This window comes from Rattus rattus, chromosome 5 (genome assembly GCF_011064425.1).
Source record: "Rattus rattus isolate New Zealand chromosome 5, Rrattus_CSIRO_v1, whole genome shotgun sequence".
Classification (NCBI taxonomy): domain Eukaryota; kingdom Metazoa; phylum Chordata; class Mammalia; order Rodentia; family Muridae; genus Rattus; species Rattus rattus.
In genome coordinates, this window is record NC_046158.1 from 4,336,863 (window position 1) to 4,353,359 (window position 16,497).

The 16,497-nt window shown below is 52.3% G+C and overlaps 1 protein-coding gene across 1 annotated transcript in view; it reads right to left on the reverse strand.

Moving 5' to 3' along the window:
- Positions 1–818: 818 nt before the first annotated feature.
- The window catches only part of Ncs1 (neuronal calcium sensor 1), a 50,083-nt gene continuing 34,404 nt past the window's right edge, over positions 819–16,497 (reverse strand). Inside the window, exons 3-8 of the mRNA XM_032902813.1 lie at positions 15,159–15,297; positions 13,833–13,911; positions 11,921–12,009; positions 11,471–11,548; positions 8,751–8,867; positions 819–4,569 (exon numbers count right to left, since the gene is read on the reverse strand). Coding sequence (XP_032758704.1) covers positions 8,769–8,867; positions 11,471–11,548; positions 11,921–12,009; positions 13,833–13,911; positions 15,159–15,297 — 484 coding nt within the window. The 3' untranslated portion in view covers positions 819–4,569; positions 8,751–8,768. The remainder of the gene's footprint in view (positions 4,570–8,750; positions 8,868–11,470; positions 11,549–11,920; positions 12,010–13,832; positions 13,912–15,158; positions 15,298–16,497) is intronic.

Sequence of the window (16,497 nt, forward strand, 5' to 3'; positions counted from 1 at the left end):
GCAGCTGCTGAGAACCCAACTGGGTTCAAGACTATGGGAAGTTGCCTCTGGAGGGGAGGTGGGTGGAGAGACAGTTGGCTTAGCCTGCAAAGGTTCTGACATCTGACTTTGAGACCAACAAGCCTCAGCTGGATGTACGTAGTCACACGTATGAAGCAATGTGGCCCCCAGGCAACCCCAACAGATGGGACATGCGGGAGGGGATGCTGCAGGGTGAACTGCTGTGGCCTGCTCACCTGCTGAGCCCTGGTCACCAAGGCAAACTTTCTTTAAATTTATTTATGTATGTGAGTACACTGTCTTCAGGCACACCGGAAGAGGGCATCAGATCCCATTACAGATGACTGTGAGCCACCATGTGGTTGCTGGGATTTGAACTCGGGACCACTGGAAGGGCAGTCAGTGCTCTTAACCACTGAGCCATCTCTCCAGCCCCTGTCACCAGGGCGGTCTTTTTTTTTTTAAAAAGGTTTATTTATTTATTATATACATTGTAGCTATCTTTAGACACACCAGAAGAGGGCATCAGATCTTATTACAGATGGTTGTGAGCCACCATGTGGTTGCTGGGATTTGAACTCAGGACCTCTGGAAGAGCAGTCGGTGCTCTTAACCACTGAGCCATCTCTCCAGTCCCCGTCACCAGGGCGGTCTTAGCCGAGTGGATTGAGTGGATGCCTTGCATGGGATTTCTCTTGGGTATCCTGAGCAGACCACACCCAAAGCGAGAGCAAGACTGTCCTGGGAGAAAGAACTCTAGAGCAGACAGAAACACAGAAACAGACAAAGCACCAGGCCCACACAGGGAGGCAGGGAGGTCCAGGAAGCATGTTTAATTGGCCGGACACAGACAACATACATCGGGAGCAGCGGGGACACCTGCACATGCAACAAAGCCTATCGCCCTTGGCCTGCACCACTAGGTGAGGGCCTCCCTATGCCCCCCCCAGACATAGACAGGACGGCACCCCAAAAAGAGACTCTGAGGGTGCTGGGAATGCAAGCAGGGAAGGATGGAGACAACCACAGCCAAATGTCACCTTTCCTAGATTGGGTTTTTAAGTTACCTAAAAATCCGTCAGGAGCTGCAGGACCCACTATGAGCACCAGCTCAAATGGCGCTGGCCTGTCACCCCTGCAAGGTGGCTGACCTCCTTCTGAGGCATAGAGAAACAGATCCAATGAGTAAAAGTCCCGAAGGAATCTGGAGACTTAGTTCAGGAATGCAGAGGTGCTGGGTGGGGCCCCCACCCTGGGAAGCAGACAAAACCTGAACCTAATGCCAAGACAGAAGATGGGACCAACTGTTTATTCAACAAAAGCCTTTTATTCATTCAAAAATTAACCATTGGATTTATTTCTGCAGATATTTTTTTTAAAAAAAATTAAAGTCGGGAGGGCAAAGCTTCCCACTGTGCCCTTATGCCAACTACCTTGCCAGTCCCAGATGACATAGCAGAGGGGTGGGTGGGATACATGCTGCCAGATATGTGAGGCTGGGGAATCCAGGACCTCTGGAATCACAGCCCCCACCTTGGCCTTCCCACCTCTGGCTTCACCACTTGCTGGAACGCTGCATCCCCAGGTGCCACTGTGGATCACCACCACCAGGGGGCGTCCCCCGTGCATCCTTGGATCATGTAAATGTAGAAACACACTGGGAAGAATCTTGGGGGCTTTCTGTTTGGCCAGCAGTGGGGGCTTTCTCAGGAGAGATGCCAGGGATCCCATGCACCGCACGCCCCGCCATCCCCTAGAAGAGACAATGTCCCCCAAAGTGCAAAGGCACCTTCCTCAGAAATCAACTATCGAACTATAGAGCATTTAAAGAAAGAGATGTCAATGCTGCATATATTTTACCTTGTTATTTTAAACCTGGCTAGATACTGAAAAGTCGTGATATGCTCCCAAGTCACCATCGACACAAAGTGGGCAGCAGATGCTGGGAAGAGGGGATCACAGCATTCCTGGCCCTAGAAAGGAGGGTCGGCCGAGGGACCAGGGGCCTGGCCTCATCGGCTGGACCACACCCCTAAAGAAAGCAGCATCAGATGGGGTGAGGCCTCTAAAGAAATGAACTTGGAGAGGCCCTCGGGCTGCGCAGAAGAGGCCTGGCCTCAGATTCTGGGCGTGCTGTGTGCCTCAGCTAACTGCTGGTGAAAGAGAGGGACAGACGTAAGTCAGCACACGTCCTTGAACGAGAATAGTGTCCGACACCCTGCCAGGAAAAAGCAGCCCAGGGCTGTCTCAATGTCCAAGGCTTGGGCCAAGGACATAAACCGTGAAGGCCAAAAACCACACTGGAGGATGCAATTCAAAAAGCCGAGATGCTGAAAGGAAGCCTGGACCCACAGACATCAGCGAACACCTTAGCTGAGGAGCCCCATGCTTAACCCTTGACAGACCCTCAGCTAGGAATCCATTGATGCCACCACACATGCCCATTCACAGAGAGGACGACCAAGGCTCCAGAGAGAGGTCCGTTCTCATCCTTTCAGCTAATGGCATCACATCTACTCCCCGTCCTAGAGGCCCTGTCAGGGACCAGGCAGCAAGATGACCCAAAGAGGCCTCAAAGAAAATTGCCTGTGTAACTGGAGCCCTGGGGATCTGGTGGGCCGGCAATGGAAACAGCATGAGCAAAGGGCCTACCCATGAAGAGGGTGTGTGCACGGACTGGCTAAGCGTTCCCACTCACTCACGGGGATGGACAGGCAGGACAACGCCACCTCTGGATGGAAGACGTCAATCCTCCAGCTGACAGCTGCTCACCCACGGGTCATTAGCAAGGAAGATTCTGGCCTCCCAGAAGTACGGTGGAGATTACAGGGGAATCGGAGCAGAAGAAAAGCCCCGGGGGCTGCTTTCCCCCTCTCAACGGTGGGCAGAGAGGCTACACAAACCAGAAGCAAGAACTGTGGGGCTCGGGTCTGCCTCTGCAGCTGGGAGGCTCACCCGGCAAAGCTCCCCAGGGTGAGGACGAGCCCAAAGGAGCTCACGAGTCTGGGGGATCCTAAAGAGGGGGTAAAAGGGGTGCCTCTGGGCCCAACCACACACTCCAGCAGCGAGGCTGTGTCCCAAGACCGTATAGGGGTTACACTGTCATTTATACGATTCTGTATCCTCCGGGGCCTACAAAACAGTCAAAGAACGGTGTCACAAACACCTAGCTCCAGGCTGAGAATCACACATCATCAACAAGGCCAACCACCAGGCCTCCCAGCCCTGCTGCTTACTGAGTAGGCAAAGGCTACAAAGTCCCAGAGAAGCCCAGCTTTGGGCTCCTTGCTTCTCTTCCATGGTTGCCTGGTGCTCCTGGTGGCATGCTGGAGCCGTCTCGCTGGCTCTGGACTCAGTCCTGAGGAGCAGCATGGCCTGCTCCCGTCTCCCTACCCCTTCTCTCTCAGACTCCTAGCAGGGAAGAAGGCTGCTGCAAAGGGTAGACAGAGGCAGGCGAGCAGAGGGGTTCACACGCTATACCTACCCAGCCCCTTAGTTAGCATCAAGGAGGCAGAGGCCAGCAGTTCGCAGAGAAGCCCACTTCATACTCTATTCTGTGTGCCCGACACCCTCTCCCAGTTCCCACTCCCAGAGCAAGGCTCTCCATCTTTTCTCTGCTGCAAACATCAGAGTAAAGTTGCAAAATTTAAAAAAAACAAAAAACACCCCAAGTGTGTTCTTGAAAAAAAGTGTTATGGGCTCCAAGGGGTGCAGAGGAGAGGGGTGGGGGCTCCAGGGCAGAAGCTGGGGGAACAGTGCATTAGCCATCGAGGAATGCCTACCTTCCCCTCTCCAAAAACGGAGCACAGTATCTGAGAAAGAAAGAAAAAAAAAAAAAAAAAAAAAGGAAAAGATTTTTTGGCTTCTTGGCCGCTGCAGGCCACCATCCTCCCAAGTGTGGCGGGCAGGTGGGTGAGGGTGTGCACATGCAAACGGAGGCCCAGCATCCTGGGAGTTTCAGACACACAAGGTAGCAGCAATAGTTAACAACCAATAAATAAAAGGTATCGATTATGTATGAGTATAAAAAAAAAACCCTCAGTTTCCCCACAAAATGCACAATACTGTTATCACGCGAGTCATTGCCGCTAACACCCTTGCCTGCCAGTGGCCTCACTGCCCCTGGCCACCACTGCAGGGGACCAGGCAGAGACTGAGTTCTCGGAGACACAGAGGCCTTCTCCCAATGGTCAGTATCTTTTAGAACAGAAGGTAGTTTGTTTTCTTTTACATTGTCCATTTGAAATAAAAAAAGAAAAAAGAAAGCACACAGGCCAGACAGCAGGAAGAACGGGACGGCTGCTGAGGGAGACAGCCCGGCGCTCAGGTTTGCAGAGGGCTGGAGCCTTTCCGTTTGGGTTGTCGTTGTTTGGACAAGCGGAGGTCGTTGACGATGGAACGAGTGGCTTCAGGCGGCAGGTGGATGCAGGGCTGGGGGAAAGACAGCCAGGGCCTGGAGGCTCAAGGGCGGCCGGCTTTGTGGAGACGAGGAAGGCTGGGTGGGCACAGGGGCGGTGTCAGGCTGCGGTGGCCTCATGGCACAGGAAGAGGCTAGTGGTTCCCACACATCTGCAAGACAGAGGGAGGCAGGATGTGTTAACAGCTATGGCGACTGAGGGGTCCGTTAGGGCTCCAGGCTCCTTCGGGTTTGGAAAAATGAGTGTGACAGTGACGAGAGACCCTCTAGAGCATCCCAGAGTGGAAGATCAGTGCCACAACCAAGAATTAACTCAAACTCAATGATGACGGGGTCTGAGGCGATTTGGCGGCTCGACTTGAGCTCTGTCTCGATTCAGAGCACACAGCCTGTGCCCTTCCCGTGACGTCACACCTCACACCAACGCTGCCTGAAACAGCTTCGGGTTTGAGACGTGTGTGTTATGAATTACAGCTTTTTTTCTGTTTCCGTTTACTGCATCTATGACATGTTTCTGGTCCCACAGAAACATCATGCTTTAATTATAGAAAAAAATAAAGACAATAAAACTATATGCATAACAAAAACTGCTTTTAAAATAGAATTCTTTGGGGCTGGGGATTTAGCTCAGTGGTAGAGTGCTTACCTAGGAAGCGCAAGGCCCTGGGTTCGGTCCCCAGCTCCGAAAAAAAGAACCAAAAAAAAAAAAATAGAATTCTTTATGATTTATTGGCTGTAAATATTTGATCTAATGTTTATTTCCTATACTTACGTACCAAGAGCTGTGTCAAAGTTTCTCAGTGAGAAGATGGGTCACGGGCAAAAGAAGTGTGAGAAACTAAAGGGCACTAGAGGGCGCTAGAGGCGCTAGAGGGCGCTAGAGGGCACGAGAGGGCCAATCAGCACTCTGGGCTGGAAATCCTGAAAAGTTTGCATGGCCTTTAATTCACCACAAGATTCTTCATATCCCTCCCTGGGAAATAAGTAAGATGATCACCACGGCACACTCTGTAATAGTGAAGGGCCAGCCTGAGTGTCCAATATCAGGGAACTGGTCGTATCAAATATTTACAGCCATTAAACCCACGGATGGCATAAGTTACTAAGGATCCAACCAGAAGCAGGATGTGGATGCGGCCCCTCTTCAGCTCATGAAGACAGCCATTACACATTTCAAGGAAAACAGGGGCGTCAACAAGAGCAGGGGGAAATCAGAGTCCTTGCGCCTCGACAGTGAGGACAAAAAATGGTGGGAAACAGCATCTGAGGTCTATCTGCCTGTGTCAGTGACATACCCAACAATGTGTTTTAAAATGGCTTTGATTTATGGCCTGTGCATGTGCGTGTGCGTGTGCGTGTGTGCATGTGCGTGTGCGTGTGTGTGTGTACATGCACACTCCAAAGATTAAAACCAGAGCCTCTCATGGGCCGGAAAGTACTCCCATACCATTACATCACCACCTCTGTATTTTTATGTTAAGACCAAATCAATCTGTTATTCAATTGTTCAGGTAGGTCTTGAACTCCAGACTCCTGCCTCAGCCTCTGAACAACTGAGATGACGGAGATGATGGGGAAGATGGGGTGATGGGGGTGATGGGGAAGATGGGGATGACAGTGACAATGGTGATGTTGGGATGATGGTGACAATGGTGATGATGATGGGGATGATGGGGATGATGGGGATGACAGGGATGATGTGAAGATGGGGATGACGGTGACAGTGGTGGTGATGGGGATGATAGGGATGACGGGGATGATAGGACTGCAGGGACATAACAAGGAGACAATAGACCTACACCACCAGACGTGGCAGAACTGCCCACTTTAAAATGGTTCCTTCTGCATTGAGTTCCCCTCCCAGACTCTCTTATAAAAAGCTCGGAACCTGCCCTGGAGCCAGTCAGCCTCTCGGCCATGCTCATATGGAATGTGGGGTGTCCTGGAGGCTCTTGATTGGACAGTTGCAGAATCCTGCTCCAGCACAGTAGGCTTCCTGATCTATGAGGGTCAGACGGCAATTTGTGTTATCTTAGGCATGGGAACCAGAGAAAGAAGGCATTTAATGGTGTCCCTAAAAGGAATTAGGAAGTCCCCACAGAGACTACTGACTGGCTAGTTCCATGTCAACTTGACACAAGTAAGAGTGGTCAGAGAGCCGCTCCAACTGAGAGAATGCCTCCGTAAGATCAGACTGGGGCAAGCCGGTAGAGTACTTTTGTAACTAGTAATTAATGGAATCATGGTGGCTTATACCATCCCTGGGCTGGTGGCCCTGGGTTCTATAAGAAAGCAAGCTGAGCAAGCCATGAGGAACAAGCCAGTAGGCAGCACCCTCCATGGCCTCTGCATCGGCTCCTGCTCCAGGTTCCTGCCCTGTGTGAGTTCCTGTCCTGACTTCCTTCCATGATAAACAGTAGAAATGTAAGCGGAGTAAACCTTTTCCTCCCCAGGCTGGTCATGGTGTTTCATCACAGAAATAGTAACCCTGACTAAGACAGGGGGATAACAGGCAGGACACGGTGGTCAGGAGCAAAGGGAGGAAGTGGATGGGGCAGAGCTGTTGCTCCCCTTCCTGTCAGCCTCTGTGATCTGCAAACCTTTCTGATTTGCACTTACTCTTGCTATACCTCAAACACTATCCATCTTTACTGACAAGTTTGTTGTTGCTTCGAAATATGATTTTATACTGTTGCCCAGGCTGGACTGAAACTCTTATGTAGCCCAGGCTGGCCTGAAGCTCCCATGTAGCTCAGGCTGGCCTGAAACTCCCAAGTAGCCCAGGCTAGCCTTAAATTGGAATGAGGCTAACCCTCATCCCTCAGCCTCTTGAATGCTGAGATTTTAGGTGTGAAATGTAACTCCTCAAAGATGGTGAACACAGCATCGCATCTGCTTGCTGCAGAGCCGTAAATCTAGAACCCATCAAGACATTCAAATCCATTTCATCATGATGGATTTTTTAAAAAAGTCATCAGTAACCTCTGAAGGATGTCAGGAAAATAGTTAATTCAGGGCTTGAGAGATGGCTTATATGGCAAAGTTCCTGTCAAGCAATCGTGAGGCCCTGTCGGGTTTGACCCCAAGCACCCATGTGAGAGAGAGCTGAGCTTGGCAGCAGTGGGCATCGAGGCACATGGATGGTGCGGGCTGGCCAGCCAGCCTAGCCTGAGCAATGAGCTCCAGGCTCAGTGAGGAATGTGGATCTCAGAGGAAGGCACCTGATGCTAGTCCACGGCCACGCACAAACATGCAGGCATGCGCACAAACCAACTCACTTTAGAAGGTGAGAAAGAAGCAAGTGTGGCTGTTAAAACCTGGTTATCAAGGTCAGCAAATCACAGTCAGATTCGAGTTCCCTGAAGCGTGGGCTCAGGGAAGGCGGCAGGGCGCACACAGCGGGTTGTCGTCTGGCCTCCGTGCTCATGGCATGAGCAGACACACAGTAAACAAATAAGTGTAACATTTTTAAAATGAGCCAGGTGGTGGCCCACACCTTCAATCCCAGCACTCAGGAGGCGGAAGCAGGTGGAGCTCTGAGTTCAAGGCCAGCCTGAGTCTACATGAGTTCCGGGACACCTAGGGCTAGGCAGAAAAACCCTGTCTTAAGAAAAAAAATTAAATTAAATAAATAATAATTTTGGCCACTGTGACTATGTCTAGGTCAGATGGGCAAGTTTAGGAAGTAAACTTTTAATTTATCACATTTATTTTTAATGACGTTCTCTTTGTACGCATCAGTTCTAATGTCTTGTCGATAAGAAAGTGTGTCTGTGTAAAGTAATGTTGATAGAGGGGCTGGAGAGATGGCTCAGCGGCTCAGAGCGCTGGCTGCTCTTACGGAGGGCGCAGGTTCAGTTCCCCGTACTCACACCGGTGGCTCACAATGGCCCCTGCCTCCAGCTCCAGTAGATCTCATGCCACTTCTGGCTCCTGAAGGTGTATGCACGCGTGCGCATGCACACACACACACGCACACACACACACACACACACACACACACACACACACACACACACGTTTTAAGTGATGTTAATGGGAAGCTTCAAAATGGAGCTCAGACCTTTGAACTGAAGAAGGGCCAGGACATCCTCCCCTTAGCCATCTGGCCCCAACTACCTAGTCTTCAATCTGTCCTCAACCCAGAAAAACTTATTCTCAAACTAACCAGAGGCTGGATTGGGTCTTATAAAAACGTTAAAACGCCACAGAGTTCTGCCTGACTTGAAGACCCACAGGAGCCCTGAAGACACGGAGAATACGCTGCCTGTCCTGTGTGTGGGTAGTTCCCCACCCCCACCCCCAGCCCTGCCTCGGGACCCGTCCAACTCACCACAGCTCTGGGCCTGGACTATACCAGCCCGTCGTAGAGGGATAGCGCCTGCACAATGGAGGGGTCGGCCTTGGAGCCTTCCTGGAACTCCTGAAGAGTTAGCTTCCCATCAGCGTTCTGTGAACGAGAGAGGTAGGCGGCTGACGGTGGCCATCCGCCTTCGGGGACAGCCTGCCCACAGCTGGTCTCAACAGAACTTCCTGAGTCTAACTGGGTCTTCAGAGGAACCGAGCAGGCAGCATCAGACACCTGGCACTCCTGACACATCTCTCAGTTCCCCCACCTGGGGACCAGGGAGAGACAATGACAGGTCTGGGGAATGAATATACCACACGTGTCAACTTAGAGACACCGGTAATTCCAGGCTTTCCATCAGCCCAAGTGCCTGTACCTACTCATCTCTCGCTCCGTAGCTGGGCTCAGTGCGGCTGGCCTATGCTCTCAGCTACGTGGGAGGCTGATGCAGGAGGCTTGGGGACTTCAAGCCTTGGGCTATATGGTGAGTTCAAGGCCAAGGTGGACAACTTACAGACCTGGCAACATACAGAAGGAGCTGGAGATGGCAGGGGTTAGGGAGTGGCATCTCAGCGGCAGAGTGCTTATTGAGATCTTATTTCAATTCCTAGTTTTAAAAAAAAATCCAATTCCAGGGGCAGAGGTTTACCATACAGGTGTGAGGACCTAGGTTTGATCCCCACTAACCGAGTCAAAATGCCAGGAGCGGTGGCACAGAGCTGTAACCTCAGGGGAGGTAGAGACAGGGTGAGCCTTGTGGCTCACTGGCTGGCCATCCTAGTCAAATCAGTGAGTCCCAAGTCCCAGTGAGAGACCCCGGTGAGTGAACTTCTGGGGGAGAGTACCCAAGGTTGACTCCTGGCCTACCCATACATGTGCACGCATGCACGCATGCACACAGGTCATAGAGTGGTCAGCCCTTAGGCTTAATGCTCCAGTGTTTCCCTGGGGTCTTTTCTGAAAGCCAGGTCACATCAAGCCCCAGGAGTCCCCAGATGGAACCAAATTAGTACCTGGGCCTCAGGCACCATTCATATACTTCCAGCACCAGGGAAAGTGACACAGGTATCGCCCACCTGGCAAGGCCAGTCCTGTGATGGCTAAGAGCCTATATGTGTGATGCCCCCTGCTCCCCCTAACACCACAAGTCTTCGGGTCACCCTACAAAGGAGGAAGCAGCTGCATCAATCCCCTGTAGTCTGACAAAGGAACTGGCTTAGGGTTACAACTGAGGGACCCCACAACCGCACCCTTGTAAATCCAAGGCCTATGGCGTTTCCAAAACCAGAAGATGTATTACTACCGCAGGGCAAGGGGTGCCTAACAGGTTCATGGCCTTAGCAAAATCAGTCTGGGTCCCAATACAAGAGGGCTGGTGCTTTCTGCACTCCTGAAAGTTTTCTGAGGACAGCAGAAGCCCTGCCCCTCCCAAGTGTTAATCTCCTTTCCTAATTAAGAGCTCAGAGCTCTCAGGGCAAGCCTGGCACCATGCAGCAGTTGGTAGGAAGCCTGGTGATTTGTATTCTCCTAGAGGCCGGAGAGGCTGTTTCAAATTTCCATGTAAATCAAAGTTATTTTAGTTTGGGGGGGAGTTTTAGATTGGGGGTACACCTCAAGTAGGGCTCAGGCGTTATATGTGTACAAAGCCCTGTGCAACCCTCAGCAACACCAGAAAAGCAGAGGAGGGCCTTCAGAGAGTCAAAGGAACCGTAGAGTTCTGCAGAAACGAGAAAGGCGGTCTGGGCAGGTGGCCTGGCATGCACAGTGTGAGCTGGGCAAGCATGAAGACTTGAGTGTGACTCCCAGCACCCACCCTGAAGCCAGGCATGGTGGCACGTGCCTGTAACTCCAGCCAAGGCTGAGGCAGGAGGATCGCTGGGGCTCACTGGCCAGCCAGTCTAGCTCAGTCAGTGAGCTCCAGGTTCAGTGAGAGATTCTGTGAGCAATAGAATACGCTTGGTCATCCTGACTGATACACAGACTGATATGTGCCCCCGCACGCGTGCACACACGCACACACACACACACACACACACACACCAGTACACGTGTGCATACAACAGAGACACATACATACACGAGAAAGAGGTTTCTCAACCCAGGGTCTGTGGCTAAAACGCAGTGGGTCTGTGAACACAGATGAGGGGGCAGACAGTTCCCAGATCCTCAGATGACTATCAGAACCTGTGGCACCCAGGACCTGCTCACACAGCCACTACCTGGATCAAAGCGTCAACTTACGCAACAAACATGCCCGCCGTGTTCGTGCAGTGCTAGCGATGAAACCAGGACCTTGCATGTTGTAGGCCTCCACCACTGAGCCATATCTCAAAACTCCAACACAGATTCCCTTTAAAGCATGCCTCAGAATCCATCCCCACCCCTGCCGCCGCCCGAAATAACAACCTGCTTCTTGGCCACTGAAAGGATCATTTTTACACACTTAGGGCCATTATTGTGAGAAGCCCGGGTTTTGTAGAATGTCAAAACAGTCTAGGATAAAAAAAAAAAAAAAAAAAAAAAAAAAAAAAAAATGAAGGCCAAGGGCCCTGGTTAATTGCAAGGAACATCCTAGAAGCTCCCTGGGAAACTCACCGAAAACCCTGAATGGCTACTGGCTGCAAGCCAAGTTGACTGGCTTGAGCCAGTCCCAAGGATCAGTGGCAAAGCCTGGCCAGGCCCAGGGTCCCCATGCCCCACCTCACCTTATCCATCATAGCAAAGATCCGGTCCACCCTCTTCTCTGGTGTGTTCTCTTCTTCTGGGAGCTCCACGGTGTTCCCCTGTCAAGATCGGACACACCAGGCTGGGCCCGTGCAGTAGCTGGGGTTTGTGGCTAAGGAAGCCCCTGCCCAGCCACCAGGCCACCAGGTTGGCACTTTGACCTTTGAACTCATAACTAAAGCCTTGCCTCAATACCCTGGGCTGGTGGCAATGAGGATCACGTCTCTCTCCCATTCTCCAGTCCTAGAACTTCAAAGGGACGTCTGGAGCTAACACCCTCCTAGTCCCTGCCTGACCAGCAGATGAGGATGCCCATGGCTACTGGCTACTCAGCCAGCAGTGTTTGGTCGGCCTGGATTGCCCTGAGACGGGGGAGTGACTCTGTAAGCCATCAGCGGCCTTCCCGCCACCCCTTCCCTCCTGGGACTCACCACCATCTGGTAAATGGCATCCACTATGTCCAGCATCTCGTTTCTGGTGATGTAGCCGTCGTTATCCAAGTCATAAAGCTTGAAGGCCCCTGTGATCAAGCAGCCAGGTCGGGGTCACCCTGGGCCGGGGCAACAGCAGCTCCTCCCCTCCCCCTCCCTGTGACCCTATGCAAAGCCCAAGGTCAGACCTTTCCGCCAAACATCAGGCCAATATACTGATAGGAGAGCACATTCCTACACCAGTGTAACCAGCGCAGAGATAAACCAGCTATGGCAGGGTGGCACACGCCTTTAATCCCAGCACCCAGGAGGCAGAGGCAGGCCGATCTCTGAGTCTGAGGCCAGCCTGGTCTACCGAGTGAGTTCTAGGACAGCCAGGGCTACACAGAGAAAGCCTGTCTTGAAAAACAAAAGAAGATAAACTACACACAAAATCAGGGATCTTATGCAGAGGCCCACATCTCAGGAGGCAGAGACAGGAAAATGGTGGGTTCAAGAACATCCCGGGCCACACAGTACATTCTAGACCAGCCTGGGCTATATAGCGAGAACTTGAAAAAAAAACCAAGGGTGAGGCTGTCGTTCAATGGCAGAGGACGTGCCTAGCACAGGCAAGGTCCTGAGTTCTGTCTCCAGCACAGCAAAAATAATAATAATTTTTTTTCTTTTTTTCGGAGCTGGGGACCAAACCCAGGGCCTTGCGCTTGCTAGGCAAGTGCTCTGCCGCTGAGCTAAATCCCCAACCCCAATAATAATTTTGTAAATATGTAGGTACTGGTCTACAGGGACTGAGGTCGTGGTGTGTGTGAGGACGGGGAGTCCCCAGAGGTTGGGAGACCCTGGAGGAGACAGCCAGGTCTTTGAACTGGGTCACGAGATTGGCCACAGAGCCCCCCTGAATCCCAGACACCTGGCTCTTCCTCCCCTGACTCTCATCTTCAGGCCGCCCCTCACAGTGGGCAAAAGGAGGAACTAAAGGCATGCACGGGTGCGGAGGAAAACCCTCTTCTGTTTCTAGCACAGACGCCACTGTGGATGGGGAAAGCACCCACCAAGCAGGGCATGCCACACAAATGCCCCTCTTCTAGAAAATTCCCTGCTACTCCGGTATGACAGCCGAGGACCCCCCCACCCCCAGGACACGCATGTCCTTGACTAAGTGGCTCTTGCCAGCCTTCCAGATGCAGCCTTTCACATAGAGTCCCGGCCTGGAGCCCACTCCTGCCGCAGCGATGCCTCTCTGGGCTCACCAGGCTCTCAGTCAGTTCCTCCTCTACCGGCTCAGCCGGCTCCTCCTCCTCCCTGCCTCCCCCACAGCATTAGGGAATTTAGGAACCTATCACTGTGACAGACTGACAGCCACTACTACATCAAGCACTCATCCACCTTAGCCCCAGGTAGACCCTCAATTCCCACCCGGTACCAGGGTGGCACCTTCACCTGATGTTTGTTGATTGAGTAAACGAGGGATATCAATATGCTGAAGACCTGGGCCCAACAAGGATCTGGATCCTGTGACCCACAACCCACAGGATCTTCCATCTCAGTACCGTATCTGCCTGAATGTTATTCTTGGTCCCACCCACACCCCAGACCCTGCAGCCTGCCCCACCGATGTGACTGTGAACTCTGCCTCACAAAATCCAAATTCCTCCCTATGGGACCTTAATCTTTCCCAGAAGGGCAGGATGTCCTCTTGCTCTGGCCCTGCACAGATGGCCTGGCCTTCTTCCTTGGCCACATTGGGCCCACCTGCCCAGGGCCCACTGCCCAGGCCTCTGGGAATGCCCTGACCTCCCAGAGCAGGACACCATCTGTGGTCACTGCTGCAGGTGTCTAGCGCCTCCTCCTGGCAAGGGCTGGGGCTGCAACCTTCTAGCCTGGTTCGGGGTTGGGGGGACAGGAAACTTACACCTCAACTTCTCATCCAGGGTCCCCCTTGAGGTCACCGATAGAGCCTGGATGAATTCGGAGAACTCGATCCTGCCATCCTGAGGGAGACAAAGGCTTCGGTCAGCACAGACCTCGTGATGGGCAGTGACAGACACAGGACATTGGTGGCTGACGGACAAAGGACAGGAGGGAAGGAATGAGGGGCAAGGAGGGGGAGGAGGGGAGACAAAGCTGGAAGAGGGATAGGAGGCAGCAGAGACCGAGACGCTGATGCCTGCTGCACCAGTAAGCACTGAAAACTCATGCTCACTGGTGCTCAGTCAAAGAGCCAGGCACAAAACTCTAAGCCTCAGTTTCCTCATCTGTACAATGGGGGTACTGAAAGAAACCACACCACAGGAAATGGTAGCCAAGACTGTAATTCCAGCATTTGGTAGGCAGAGGCAGTAAGATGGGTTCAAGGCCAGCATCAACTCCATAGAGAATCCAAGTACAGCCTGGGCAGCCTGGCTAGTTTTTGTTTGCTTGTTTGCCTGTTTTTGACTACTTGACACAAGCTAGAGTCTCTGCGAAGAGGGAACCTCACTCAACTAAGAAAATGCTCCCTCCAGATTGGCCTGTGGGGTATTCTCGTAATTAATGATCGGTGTGAGTGGGCCACCCCGGGGCTGGTGGTCCAGAGGTGTGTAAGAAAGCCAGCCAAGCAAGCCACAAAGAGCGGCCTGGTAAGCCACACTCCTCCATCACCTCTGCTTCAGCTCCTGCCTCCAGGTTCCTGCCTTGCCTTACGGACTGTGGTTGGGAGACGGGAGCTGAGTTGAACCCTCCTCCCCAGGCTGCTTTTTGTCACAATGCTTATACAGCAGCAAAAACCTAACGAAGACACTGGGTTAAATAAGACCCCCTTCTCAAAAAAAATCAAAACGGAAACGCCAACCCCACAGATGGCTGTCCGTCTGCTAATCCCAACCCCACACCTAGCGTTCGTCACACTGTGAACCCCAGTTCCAACTCCTGATCTTCCTACTCCTAGAGGACTCTGCTTTTTGTTGGTATCCATGAGAAAACTCTCGGATATGTGCCTTCATACACGTATGCAGCTCTCTGTGTATTGCATGTGCAAGCCTGTGTATTTATGCACATGAACATGGAGCACTGAGGTGTGTATGCACATATCGGTCTGGATCTGTGCTGGTGTGTGCCAGCGTCACACCTCTGTGTGCCATCATGCCCACATGCATACGTGCACCCGGCCCTGAGTGGGGAACTGTGCAGCGGGGGAGGGGCTGGGACGCAGCTGCTGGAGGAGTTTGGACCAGGCCAGACCCAGCAACCTGCAGCTCACCTTGTTCTCGTCGAAGACGTTGAAAACAAACGTGGCGAACTTGGTAGGGTCTCCAAATGGGAAGAACTGTTTGTAGATCTTCTGGAAGCCAGCGGCGTCCAGCTGCCCACTGGGGCAGTCCTTAATGAAACCCTTGTACCTGCAGAGGGCAGAGCACTTAGCAGAGAATGTCACCCACCAGGGGCTTCTGCCAGTGAGACCCAGGAAAGCATGAACCCCTCCCTCGTCCAAGACAAAGGCCCCACGACACTGGTAACAGTGTCCTGTGGTCTGATGAACATGGACTGAGATGTCACAGGCATGGGATTAATGCCTCTGCCGTTCATTGGTTGTGTGATCCTGGGCAAATCACTCCAGCTCTCACATGATCCTCAGAGGCAGCACAGGGATTTTCCTGGACATAGTACATAAAACTCCTGGCCTCCCTGTCTGACACTCCTCACAGAGCAGTTAAAATGACTCCCACCAATGACGCCCATGAAGCCTCACTCCTGACTGTATAGTGCCCCTACAAGGACTGGCATCTGGCACCTGTACCATCCCTGCCCCATTCCTTCTCTAAGGGAGCAGAACAAACACCCACTGGGACCACACACAGGGCTCAGAAGACCCTTTGTACTTACTCTGTTTGGACGTGTCCACCCTTGCCCTAGTACCTAGCATGAGACCCTCCCAATACCCAGGCGACTTGAGAGGCCAAGCCTCAGTCTAACGCAGCCATCCACCAGCACTGCAAACCTAAGCAAATGCCTTCACCTCTCAGAAAGCTCACGTATGAACCACGATGGTCACCACGCCAATCTGGCTAGACTTGGGTGACATGATGAGTGTCACCCTGGGGGCCTGATATCTAAAACTCCACCATATACACTCTCCAATATCGAGCAATGCTACAAAGCCATGTAAAAGAGTCCCTAGGGTGACCATCAGCACACGTGTGGCTTTAAGTCAGTGCCTGTGTGCACCGGAGTCCTCTCCGTCCCTCAGGTGGGGCAGGCTCTCTTCTGAGGACCATTCCTCCCATGATGGACAGCCAGAGCGACTGGCCTCAATCAGCAGAGCATCCAGACCAGGGACTTTGTCACCTTTATTGAACTAGTCTTATGGGCAAGGTACTGAGAAAGCCCATTTCCAAGACAGAGAAACTGAGGCTGCAAGAGAGGAAGTTACTAACAAGGTCATTCAGTCCACCCTGATGCTATAATGGGGAGGGAAGGTGAATCTGGGTCACTGACTTTCCTATGGTCTCCTCACCATAGGAAACACCAGAAGGTTCCATTTGTCTACCATCCTCAGAGTAGAGATTCTGGGAGTCAGGAGCTAGGAGCCTCCTCTGATA